The sequence below is a fragment of the Dendrobates tinctorius genome, unplaced genomic scaffold (assembly GCF_039654945.1).
Source record: "Dendrobates tinctorius isolate UK_male_01 unplaced genomic scaffold, ASM3965494v1 ptg000156l, whole genome shotgun sequence".
Lineage (NCBI taxonomy): Eukaryota > Metazoa > Chordata > Amphibia > Anura > Dendrobatidae > Dendrobates > Dendrobates tinctorius.
In genome coordinates this window covers 24,020,794-24,034,343 of record NW_027361823.1, presented here as the reverse complement: position 1 = coordinate 24,034,343, position 13,550 = coordinate 24,020,794, and the positions used below count along the sequence as shown (strand labels likewise).

Sequence of the window (13,550 nt, the reverse complement as noted above, 5' to 3'; positions counted from 1 at the left end):
GTCAGTATCACACAGGATAGGATTAGATACACGGCTCAACAGGTAGTATCACACAGGATAGGATTAGATACACGGCTCAGCAGTCAGTATCACACAGGATAGGATTAGATACGCAGCTCAGCAGACAGTATCACACAGAATAGGATTAGATACACGGCCCAGCAGACAGTATCAGACAGAATAGGATTAGATACACGGCTCAGCAGTCAGTATCACACAGGATAGGGTTAGATACACAGCTCAGCAGTCAGTATCACACAGGAGAGGATTAGATACACGGTTTTTATGTGCAATATAATCATTATAATTTGTTATAACTAACCACAGTTGGTTACTAGGCCCAGGCAACGCCGGGCTCTTCAGATAGTTCTTTATATTCCTTGACTTTACATACAGTTTATAAATTATTTTGTGCTCTTGTTTCTCCTAGAATGACATTACTCCCTTACATGTGGCTTCCAAGAGAGGCAATGGTAACATGGTGAAACTTCTACTTGATCGAGGATCCAAAATCGATGCCAAAACTAGGGTAAGACACACTTAAGACCTACCAAATGATGGCATAAAATGGGATTTGTCTGTGACATTGGACTTATACTTGTCATCTTCTGTGGTTTAGCAAGGATTATTTTCCAATTCTTAAAAGAAAACTAGGCTTGATGTTAAGTCTTAATGAATGGGGCCGCTGGTGTAAGATGCAACTAATTTACTACGAGTTCCACACCATTTAAAGAAGCACTCCGATCAAAGTTTGTGTCCTCTTAATATACTGCAGTCATCATATTATATAGCACTGTGTACTTACAATTTCTCATTTTGCCTTTCTACCCAATTATTTTTTCTCTTTTCCATTAGGTCTATGACCTAATGTGGTTAACAACAGACTAGGTGAATCCTTCTAAACTCTATGTAGAAATATGAAGTCTCTTTTCCCTGTATAAATCATCATTAGAACTACAATTCTACCTCACTGTAAAGTCGATGCAAGGGGAGGAGCAGAGCAGCTGGAGGAAGAGTTGAAGCTGGTGTGGAGCTGGTCTGCCAGGGACTTTGCAGTGATGTACAATTGCAGTTTCAGTGATGACTCATGCAGAGAAAAGAGACTTCCTGTTTCTAGATAGAGCTTAGAAAAATTCAGCTAGTCTGTTTTTAATCACGTGATGTCCTATACCTAATGGTATAGAGAAGAATTAGCTGGGTAGAAAGTCAAAATGAGCAAATTAAATTATACAGTGCTATATTATGATGACTGCAATATTATTAAGAGGATAAAAACGATGTTTGAAGGAGGTGTGCGTCTTTAATTAATTAGGCGCATTTTACAACTGCTGTGCACTTCCAGCCAAAAATATACTCCAGTCAAGGACTGGAGTACAATCCTGGAGTAAGTTAAGTTACGAAAGTGGAGTAACGTTTCATACATGTTATGTGCGGGTTTGGCCATAGTCCATCCCACCCATAATGGCCAGAACTGGCCTGAAAAAGTCATGAAAATTCATGAACCATGTGTGCCATTATGAATAGTTGGGTTATAACACCATCTCTAGAGGTCAGCCAGGGCCATAGTCGTGGCTGAGTTCATCGGGCCTTGTGTGCCCTGGCCTTCCAATACATAAAAATCACGCTCCACTATCAGCTTACTTGCCTCTCTGTCCCCTGCGTCATCAGGGTCTGTTCTTCATTCTTTATGGTCACCTCCGGCCGCTTCTGAATAAATAGGTACACAGTCCAGGTGCAACTCAAAATGTAAAACTTTCATGACTTTGCAGCACATCCAGATTTGTTACAACATTTTTGACAACTTGTACGTTACACGTTACTTCATCTTTCCCTGCACTCCTCTCTCTGTCACACTGCATGTTCCTGGGTCGGACCGTTTCCAACGGCTCCTCAGCGTCCTCCCTGGCCAGCCTCACTGCATGTGGGTGTTCCCTCAGCTGTTTCGTCCCGGTTCTGGGGGCATCAGCCCAAGCAATGACCTTCCACATGGTGAGCGATCTGCCCTGCGGTGCTGCGGTGACTTCTCCTGTATCCCAAGTTCTTGTAGATGCTGTCGCTGCTATATCTGAGGCTGTGCTGTCCCACTGACTCTGGATGGCTGGGTTCCTCCTTAAATGTTGTGGGGCGCTGAGTAGCTTAGGCAATTAGCCCACCCAAGCACTTCGGGCTACCTAGCCCCGACTGACTCTACCCAAGAACTATACCTGCCTTATACCCAGCTAACCCCTGCTATGGTTAACCATTTACACAAATACACTCTATCCTACACTAAGAACACCTATAATACCCCCATCTAGTGGCCAAACGTGTACACTACACTTTCCCTAATCATATACATATTTACATAGCAGATTTTGCACATATCATTGCGAACCAATAATATATACACACACTAAATCGAGACAAATCTGGAGGTTCAGGACAGTTTCTGTAACCCCCTTACACATCAATGAATATCACAAGACATAAAAAAAAAAAGAAAATTGACTGTAAAAAAAGAGCACATGATGAATCGTGCCCCATGTTTTCCAAAATTTCAGATAGCTCTACCATACAAACTACACTGCACTTACAAACACTATTCATAGGGGAAGACACATGAAAGTCTGTTTATCGGAGTAACGTCAGAGTATTTGCAGCTCATGTGAGCGTCAGAAAACCACACAGATATCATACATTTTAATGAGAGCGTCCGGAAGGCAGAAACCTCTCTGGCGGTGATGCTGAATATGCATTCAGTCTATAACTCGCGCATCATGTCTTACGTAAAGCTGATGCTGCAGTATTGATTTTTTTGTAGAGAATCCAGTCTTATGCTTTATCCATTATATATTACCTCAGCGGCACAAAGAGCCCGTGAGGTGAGATATCACCTGTGAGACTGGATTTCTTCCCTGGCTGATTTTATTTTGCTCTTTGTGCTGTAGAAATCTCTTTAACCCCTCTATCTATTCAAATATATAGACCTTCGTAGACTGTACACATATCCTACTCTGGGCCCAGGTATAACATGTTGGCTAGTTTCCAATTAAACAGGTAAAGCACAGATTTAACCTAGATGTCAAGTCCTGCGTTACCGACATAATAGCCCATCACTGGAGAGCCAGTACGATACCATGAAAATCGCCTTTCCCTATTATACTGAGCCGTTCTTTCGGCTGGTCGTGATTTACTGCATACAAGGACACGTCTTCATGTCATTTGCTTACTTTACGCAGAAGCCAGAGTCATCTCAGCCGCTCCCGAGGATACCAGGAGCTGGACCAGAGTAGTATCTCGCAGGTTTTTAGGCCTTTTACCCAAAGTATAAATAGCTGAAAGTGATTTCTTTACAGATGTTAACCGTTTATATATTTAATAAGACCATTCTGCCATGGGGATCCTTCCAGCCCTCTTAGTGCAGTAGTGGCAGCATGCAATGGCCCTGGAGGCTTTCAGACACTGACTAGAGACTCAACAAGGTTCATTACCAGGGGCTGACATTAGTCAAAAGCTGTCTGATTACATATGTGCAAATGCTACAGAGCGCTCAGTGGTTCTAAAAAACAAGATACAGTCAGTAATATCTATGCAAGGTCATGTGAGCTATATGAAGGTTATCTATCTCTCTATCTATCTATACTGATGAGCAAAAGGGTAACAATGTTTTGAACTTTTCATTTTCAGGCTCCATATCTCACCATTCACTACGGCTTCGAACATAAGACTACCATCGTTTTATAGACAATCAACTTGGCTATCTCATACATAAATGTTACTTGCAGCTATTTAGTATATGATTAGATATGCAGATTCTTGCTATGTCACTGCATTGTTACGGTTTTGCACCTGGTGGTGTAAAAATCTTTTTCTGCCTGTTTACTACAAATTACAACCTGTTCTCACATTCCCTAATAGCTCAGTGTGTTATTACCGTATTTTTCGGACTATAAGACGCACCGAACCATAAGACGCACCCCAATTTTCAGAAGGAAAATAGGGAAAAAAATAATGTGTCAAATGGTGGTCCATCTTACAGTCCGAATTCAGCTTACCTGGGAAGGGATCCGGCACAGGTGGAGGAGTGGTCACAGGGGTCATTCAGTGGTCCAGGCTCGTGAGGTGGCGGCTCTGTGCTGGGGCAGGTTGGTTGTGCTGGAGCAGCAGGGCTGTACTGGGGCAGCTGGGCTGGGCTGGGGCAGGTGGGCTGTGCTGGGGTAGGTGGGCTGTGCTGGGGCAGGTGGGCTGTGGAAGCCGTGCTGGGGCTGTGGCAGCTGGGCTGGGGCTGGGGCACCTGGGCTGGGGTAGCTGTGCTGGGGCTGGGGCAGCTGTACTGGGGCTGTGGCAGCTGTGCTGGGCTGGGGCAGCTGTGCTGGGCTGGGGCTGGGGCAGCTGTGCTGGGCTGGGGCAGCTGGGCTGTGCTGGGGCTGAGGCAGCTGTGCTGGGGCTGGGGCAGCTGTGCTGTGCTGGGGCTGGAGCAGCTGGGCTGGGGCAGGTGGGCTCTGTGGGGTGAGGGTGGCGGCTCTCTGTGCTCCGGTGCAGGGGCGGCGGCTCCTCCGGCATTTCCTCCAAGCCCGGAGGCCGCCATGTTGCGGTGGCCTCCGGGAACATGGATGCCGAGAAGATGGCCGCCGGTCCGGGGACGGCGCATGCGAAGGCTCAGATCTCGTCCCGAGATCTCGGGGGACGAGATTCAAATCTCGGCAACGAGATCTGGTCTCAATGCTGAACTATATGTGAGTATCCTACAAAACGAGTTTGTTATGAATGAGTCACCGGAGGAGGAGAAAACAAAAATACAAGCTAAGTCCAGAAAACCGGAGAGGTTGGTAGCTATCGGATTGCAGACCCCTGATCCTATACACCACAAATAACAGTAGCCGTGGGGGGTTCCTACGGTGCCCTGGACCCCTCGTCACAGCCGAAGAACTACATAAGCCTAAAGAAGGAAAGGGGAAATCTAAACTGCCCCAGAGCAGACCCCAAAGCAATAGACAGCCCCCAACATGTATTGTCGGTGAAAAACAGATGAAAACACAAACACAGACAGAAAGACAGGCTGAGCAAACGATAGGGCCCAACTAACTAGATAGGACAGGACAGAAAAGATGCTGGCTGCAATCCGCAAAAAACCCTACAAAAATGTCCCAACAGTCTGATAGGGAAAAAGTCCCTGAAGTCGCTAGACTTCAAAATCACTATATCAGCACTCAGGTATATTCTGAAAACAGAGCAAAGAGATCAACTGATCAGAGACAAAAATGGAATTCAGCCCGTCCCAACCAGGACTGGCTGAATACAAACACCAAGGAAACCAGACAAAATCTCATAGAATAATAGCAGGGCAAAAACTTAGCTTTTAGTAGACAGGAACTAAGCTGGATGCAAGAGCTCAGAGCAGAAAGGATCACCAGCAGCCCTGCAGGGCGTCGGCTGCCTTATATCCACTCAGAAATTCCCGATGTCCAATCACACTCCGCCTGTTCAGATGACCGGTTCTTCCCATCCCAATCAATTTCACTACCTCTCTTCACCAGCAGAGGGAGTACATCAGACATCAAAGATGAGGGGGAGAATGAACTCACAACACAAGTTAATTTGTACACCAAGTACTATGACTATGAGGTCAACAGCCAGAATCATAATTCAGAATTGGTGAAGAAATGACAATGAAGTAGAGGTTCTGGATTGGGCCCCACAGTCCCCACAACCCAATCGAACACTTGTGGGTAGAGTTGAAGAAAAATCTCTATACATAGCCAAGTGAGGCGACCAGTGTACATACCAAAGTGAGTTGAACATTATGCACCAACTTTGGGAACGTGTAGAAGACACCTGGGATAAGATTTTGTTTGAGACTTGCCTGAATCTGATTGAGAGCTGCCCAGACGGATTTAGGCAGTGTTGAAAGCCAAAGGTGAATTAACAAAATAATAAAAATTAAAAATTAAAAAACAGTAGCAATGCAGTGACATGATAAGAATCTGCATAACTAACCATATGCTAAATAGTTGCAAGTCAAATTTATGTATGAGACCGCCAAGATGATTGTCTATAAAATGATGGTAGACTCACTCTCTTTCTATCTATCTATCTAAAGTATCTTGCAAAACTCTTCACCTCACTACCTCTGGTAAGATCATTACCACTGGTCAGAGCACTGCGGCTCCCTTGCTGAGCCCGCAGCTTTGACTGGAGGTAACCTCCAGTCACAGGCATTGGCTGATGGGAACACTACTCCCATCAGCCTACACCTGCTGTCGGTGGTAACAGCGAGAGCAGGCAGCGGCTGATGGGAGTATTCATCAGCTGGTGCCTGCTCTAATAAATAAAATAAAAAAATGTAACGTGAGTTCCCCTGTATTTTTGTATCAACCCCACAAATATTAACCCCACTTGCCACTGCCACAGGGCAAGTGGGAAGGGCTAGACAAAGTGCTAAAATTGACACCTCTAATAGATGTGCCTTTTCTGATGGCTGTGGGCTGGAGGGGCAAATATCCATGGCCCTTTACCAGCCTGAGAATACCAGCTCCCAGCTGTCTGCTTTAGCTTGGCTGGTTGTCAAAAAATGGGGGGGACCTCACGCCGTTTTTTTATTTAATGGGTCTTTGAAAAATTGGACAGCACTCAGATGCCATCCAAGTACTCTCTCATGTGCAATACTGCAGTTGCAATGAGTTTGTTATCTGCAAAGGCAGTAACTGAAGTGGTTAAAAAAAATTCCAAAGTTTGCTATAAAAAAAATGCTCAATTTTCCGAGACCCGTAGCGTCTCCATTTTTTCGGGATCTGGGGTTGGGTGCAGGCTTATTTTGCGGGCCGGGCTGATATTTTTAATGATACCACTTTTGTGCAGATACGTTTATTTTGATTGGGGAGAAAGGGGGGGTGATTTAAACTTTTAGTTTTCTTTCAATTTTTTTAAATTTTTAAACACTTTTTTTTAACTTTTGGCATGCTTCAATAGCCTCCATATTAGGCTAGAAGCTGCCATACTTGATCAGCTCTGCTACATATTGGTGATGAGCAGATTTACTGCATTGCTATGAGCACCGACCACCGACCACCGGGTGGCGCTCATTTCAATGTGCCTGCAACAACCATAGAGGTCTCTATGAGACCTCTGATTGTCAAGGCAACGCGTCGCCGACCCCCGATCCCGTGACGGGGTCGGCGATGCACTCATTTCCGGCTGGGTGCCGGAAGTTCTAGTTAAATTACCGCTGTCATCGTTTGACAGTGGGATTTAACTAGTTAATATGCTTGGGCGGATCGCGATTCCGCTCGCGCCTATTGCGGACACATGTCAGCTGTTTATAAAAGGTGACATGTTGCGGCTTTGAGGTGGGCTCACCGCCGGAGACCACCTCAAAGCAGGGGATACGTACCGATGACGCAATAGTACGTCATAGGTAAGTAAGGGGTTAAAAGCCAAAACCAAAATCCCAATTTGCCGACACTGTGTTTCGGGGTACTGCCTCTCGTCAGTGCAAAGTGTGAGATCTGGTTTGGCTGTATGAGAGGCGTCTGGCCAGGATCCAAGAGGTAACGTTCCTCCTTGCGGAGAGTGACGCGACATGTCAGGCTTGATGTGTTGATTTCCGCAAGGGGGAACATTACCCCATGGATCCCTTATACAATATGGAAATACCTATTCATAGTAATCATTTTCTTTACCATTAGACGTATTATTGATGCTTAGATTTTTAAGGCCCAGTAAGGAAATCTCTGCCCTACCTATTGTGATTTCTTCTGGCTTCATGCTTTGCACCAGATTCGGGGAGTGTATATTTATAGTGTAATATTATTGTTTGGAGCAATACTGCCACTCAGTGGATAGAGAAGGTATTACATTATTATTGTAAAATAATGCATGCGATAACTAAGGGCATGAAATATGTGAAATATCACGCATGTGTCATCTATGGTAAGAGAATAGAGGATTGTAAATATAACCTGTAACTAGTGTGGTGCAAGGAAGCCGAAAAAAATGTAAAGGAATAATGTGAATAACGGCATACAGATACAACAACTGTGGGTTGTAATTCAGTGCAAAGCATGAAAAAAATAACAGAAGTGCAAAATATTTATACACTGTATTGTTTTCTTACAGGATGGCCTGACGCCTCTTCATTGTGGAGCAAGGAGCGGCCATGACCAGGTCGTGGAAATGCTTCTGGAAAGAGGAGCCCCGATTCTTTCCAAAACAAAGGTTTGTTACTGACTGACCACAGTCTTTGTCACTGACAAGTATAGAATACCAGCTGCTATCTCCGGCACTGCCTTTGAATCCAATGGCAGGGTGATGGCAGAGTGATGGCAGAGTGATGGCAGGGTGATGGCAGGGTGATGGCATTGTGATGGTAGAGTGATGGCAGGGTGATGGCATTGTGATGGCAGGGTGATGGCAGAGTGATGGCAGAGTGATGGCAGAGTGATGGCAGAGTGATGGCAGGGTGATGGCATTGTGATGGTAGAGTGATGGCAGGGTGATGGCAGGGTGATGGCAGAGTGATGGCAGGGTGATGGCAGAGTGATGGCAGGGTGATGGCAGGGTGATGGCAGAGTGATGGCAGGGTAATGGCAGGGTGATGGCAGAGTGATTGCAGGGTGATTGCAGGGTGATGGCAGGGTGATGGCAGGGTGATGGCAGGGTGATGGCAGGATGATGGCAGGGTGATGGCAGGGTGATGGCAGAGTGATGGCAGGGTGATGGCAGGGTGATGGCAGGGTGTGTGACATGTGCCCCTGTTCTGGCGATTGTTGTGGGTCATAGCAGTTAAATGCATCATTTGTCTAAACTGGTGAACTAATTTTATTGGACCCCAAATTTACACAGCCTGGACCTTCCACAATATTTCTAAACCTTCTAGCTTGCTCTGCATCATAGCAGCAGACTCTGGGCGATCACAATGGGAGGACAGAGTGTAATAAAGCGATAATACAGACCTCCCCTGCTTCCTAATATTATCCTTTCATTTCTGGTAGATTAAGAAGAGCACACGTAAGGGGGAACGTCCATGAGTCCATTGAAATGGTGTCATATAATACTCAAATAAATTGTATCATACAATTCTCATATGCTCATCTTATATAGTGTCATACTATGCTCATCTTATATAGTGTCATACTATGCTCATCTTATATAGTGTCATACTATGCTCATCTTATATAGTGTCATACTATGCTCATCTTATGTAGTGTCATACTATGCTCATCTTATATAGTGTCATACTATGCTCATCTTATATAGTGTCATACTATGCTCATCTTATGTAGTGTCATACTATGCTCATCTTATATAGTGTCATACTATGCTCATCTTATGTAGTGTCATACTATGCTCATCTTATATAGTGTCATACTATGCTCATCTTATATAGAGTCATACTATGCTCATCTTATGTAGTGTCATACTATGCTCATCTTATATAGTTCATACTATGCTCATCTTATATAGTGTCATAGTATGCTCATCTTATATAGTGTCATACTATGCTCATCTTATATAGTGTCATACTATGTTCAGCTTATGTAGTGTCATACTATGCTCATCTTATATAGTGTCATACTATGCTCATCTTATATAGTGTCATACTATGCTCATCTTATGTAGTGTCATACTATGCTCATCTTATGTAGTGTCATACTATGCTTATCTTATATAGTGTCATAGTATGCTTATCTTATATAGTGTCATACTATGCTTATCTTATATAGTGTCATACTATGCTCATCTTATATAGTGTCATACTATGCTCATCTTATATAGTGTCATATGTTCTGTCCCCACATGAGACGAATGGAGGTGTAGTTGATTGGGGTTGGGAGAGATTCCTACCTTCCGTTTCCTCAATGCAGAGCAGACAGGAACATTGTTGCAGTTTTGCTGTTCATGCGTCCGGAGAGATGATACACTCCAGATATTGTGAAGTCCAGACTTGTTTATTGGAAATCTGGACATACAGCGTATGATTGATAATGCAGTACTTCTCCAGAAATGCCGGTATAACGACCAAGGTGGTACAGCAAGTTGCAGCAAGGTGAGCAACGGATTTGTATGTGAAGTTATGGTAAAAAAACTGATGCCTTTCACAGCCTGGTAAGCGTGTCTCTCCCAGGGAAAATGAAACTAATAATGGCCACCGGCAGGAAGAGGAGTCACCTGACCTGGCAATGGAAGGCATGTACTAAAATTCATTAGCTGCAGTCTGCTATACAGAAAAAGGACAGCAGGTGGCAGCAGACCAAATGCAAAACTGAACACAAAGAATGGTAACATAACACAATCCATAAAAGCATATAATCATAACTTTAGATGGAACAGCACACTCCCCGTCTGAAATTCCGTAAGGGATTTCACTATATTGATGTTTTTTGTTTAAGTAAAGTTCAATAACCTAGAAAGGAAACACAAATATGCATGCAATTATAACAACTTCAAAACGAGGTAGATGACAGACAGTTCCTGAGACAATCCAATGAAAACCCATCTTCGGATCGGAGAAGCCGCACTAGGCCAAACTGTCTCCGACCCAATGGTAATCCAATGGACGAAGTAGTAGGGCAGTGTTCTGTTCGTGGTTCATCCTACCGGAATGTCCTCGGTAGAGAGTGGTTTGTGGCAGACGTGCCAACCGTGACAGTCTTTGTCTCCAAGTGAGCTGAGATAAGATCTCGCAATGTGGACTAACCTTGCTATAGTCCTGACGAGTTTCATCCAATTGGAGAAGCATTCAAAGCGCTGGCAACCGAGGTTGGAGGTTGGTTTAGTGTTCGTCGCCAAGGCACTGACCTCGGAGCGGACTTCTGGATCGCCATCCGGATCCTGGATGCTGAAGACTTCCTGGACACGTTCACTTCCCTTCTGTTCCAACAGAATCTTAGGACCTGAAAGCCAAGAAGAGTTAGCAAAGGACCTTATAGACATAGGTCTAGTGGCATGGTCAGCTGGATTAAGTTCAGATGGGATATAGTGCCATTGTTCAGGCTTGGAAGACCTCCTTATTCTCTCAATGCGGTTACTGACATACACGTAGAAGCGCTTTGTTTGGTTGTAGATGTAACCTAAGACAACCTTACTGTCACTGTAGTATTGCACATCATCTATGTTGGTGTCCAGCTCGTGCTGTATAAAGTCTGCGAGTACTACTGCAAGCACGGTCGCACAGAGTTCAAGCCTGGGAATAGTGTGGTCAGGCTTGGGAGCCAACTTAGCCTTGCCGAAGACGAACCCAACGTGATCTTGATTGTCGGGTCCCATCACCTTCAGATAGGCAACTGCTGCAGTGGCCTCCGTGGATGCATCCGAGAACACATGGAGTTCCTTCCTAGTGCTAGCAGCAAGTGAGGTTCTGCCGTAGCATCTTGGTATATGGATTTCATCCAAGGTGCACAAAGACTGCTTCCAGGTTTCCCATTTCGGTTCCTTCTCAGGAGGGAGTGAGGCATCCCAGTCCTTGACGGTTTCGGGAAGCTGTCTCGGAAGGGATTTACCTTGTATGGTAATTGGTGCTACGAACCCCAGTGGGTCGTACAAGCTATTCACCACTGCCAGGACACCACGTTTAGTGAATGGTTTGTCTGCACAGTTTATTTGGAAACTGAAGGTGTCAACTGACAGGTTCCACCTCAAGCCTAAGCTTCTCTGCACAGGCGGACAGTCTGGTCCCAGGTCTATGTCCTTGAATCCTGGTGCGTGGTCACTTGAATCAAAGGCTATCATGACAGCCAGGCTGTTCGAAGCAATTTTGTGCAATCTAAGCTTAGCTTGGTTCAGCATACCTTGGGTCCTCTTGAGTAGATCGATAGCCATTTGTTCTGTGGGCAGAGATTTTAGTCCATCATCTACATAGAAGTCTTTCTCTACAAAGTCTCTGGCATCTGTCCAATATTTGGACTCTCCTTCTTGTGCGGTTCTCCACAGGCCATAGGTTGCCACTGCTGGGGAAGGGATGTTCCCGAATACGTGCACCCTCATGCAATACTCCACCATCTCTTTGCTGGGGTCATTGTCCTTGTACCATAGGAACCTGAGGAAATTCCCGTGGTCCTCTCTGACTATGAAACAGTGGAACATCTGTTGAATTTTGGCGGTGATGGCAATGGGCTCTTTCCGGAACCTCATCAACACTCCTACTAGGTTGTTTGTAAGGTTAGGACCCATGAGGAGGACATCGTTGAGAGATACACCTTGATGTTTGACGCTTGAATCAAAGACAACTCTAATTTGCTTAAGTTTCCGTGGGTGATATACTCCGAATGAGGGTAGGTACCAGCACTCCTCGTTTTCCTTTAAAGGAGGCGCTGGCTCCGCATGGTTATTCCGGAATATCTTGCTCATGAAGGTGACAATGTGTTCTTTCATCTCCGGTTTGTTGCTAAGTGTGCGCTGGAGAGAGTTGAATATGGACAAGGCTTGTTCACGATTGTTCGGGAGTCTTACCCTGGTAGCTCGGAAGGGTAGGGGAAAAACCCAGTGATTGGTCTCGTCCTTAAGGAACTCATTGTCCATTATCCTGACAAATTCCTTGTCTTGCATTGACGGGGCTACTTTGTTGTCATCCTTAGTTGTATGAAACACCGATCTTTCCAAGTCATCTGCATAGGGAGAAGGAATGACATCAGGCAGCTGTACGGGATCTGGAGGCTTCTCTTTCACCTCATAGTGATGAGGGCATGGTTTGCAGAAAGTAGCTCGTCCGTCTCTGCGTACATAGGTCTTAAAGGAATCGACTCTTGTTCGATCCAAGCACACATTTCCTATGATTACCCACCCCAAGTCGAGTCTCTGTGCGTAGGGGGCATAGTCAGGACCATTACACTGTTGGCGGATCTTATGTATCCTTAAATTGTCTCTGCCAAGCAGAAGTAGGATTTCAGCATCTGAGTCCATAGGTGGGATAACACTGACTAGGTGCCTTAGGTGTGGTTGGTGGAACGCAGCTTCTGGGGTAGGAATCTCATCCCTTTGGCTGGGTATTTGATCGCATTCGATTAGCGTAGGTAGGGGTATTTCTACGCCTCCGTTGACAGGAGAAGCAATGAAACCTTGTGCCCTCCTTCTGCTAGTCTCTATGCGGCCTGAGCAAGTGTTTAGAGTGTAGGGCATTGCTGGTCCCTTGATTCCAAAAGCTTCAAAGAACTTAGGTCCAGCTAGGGATCGATTGCTCTGATCATCAATGATGGCATACATTCTTACTGCCTTCTCTGGTTGCCCTTCTGGATAAACTCTGATTAGGCATATCCGGGCACAGCATTTATCACTTTGGCTCTCCCCACATACCTCTGAGCATGAGCAGGAGACAGCCGTGGTAGAACTGGCGTTATTCTCTGGCTCCCCGCCATAGTTTGTAGCCGGACTAGAGGTAACTGCGACTGCTGGATCGCTGGTGGCTGAGGTTGGATGCAAAGCTGATGGGTATTTGTCACTATGACACTCTTCACACTTAATGGCAGATTTACAGTCCTTGGCCATGTGTTCTAATGAGGCGCATCATTTGAAACATACCCCAAGTTCGCTGAGGATTTTCTTGCGCTCCTGCATGGTTTTGGACCTGAAGCCTCTAC

The 13,550-nt window shown here is 45.3% G+C and overlaps 1 protein-coding gene across 17 annotated transcripts in view; it reads left to right on the top strand.

The window, feature by feature from the left end:
• The window catches only part of ANK3 (ankyrin 3), an 891,037-nt gene that overhangs the window by 608,489 nt on the left and 268,998 nt on the right, over positions 1-13,550 (top strand). For all 17 annotated transcript variants that reach the window (XM_073548271.1, XM_073548272.1, XM_073548270.1 and 14 more), the window contains 2 exons: positions 431-529; positions 8,095-8,193. In XM_073548271.1, the coding sequence (XP_073404372.1) occupies positions 431-529; positions 8,095-8,193 (198 nt within the window). The remainder of the gene's footprint in view (positions 1-430; positions 530-8,094; positions 8,194-13,550) is intronic.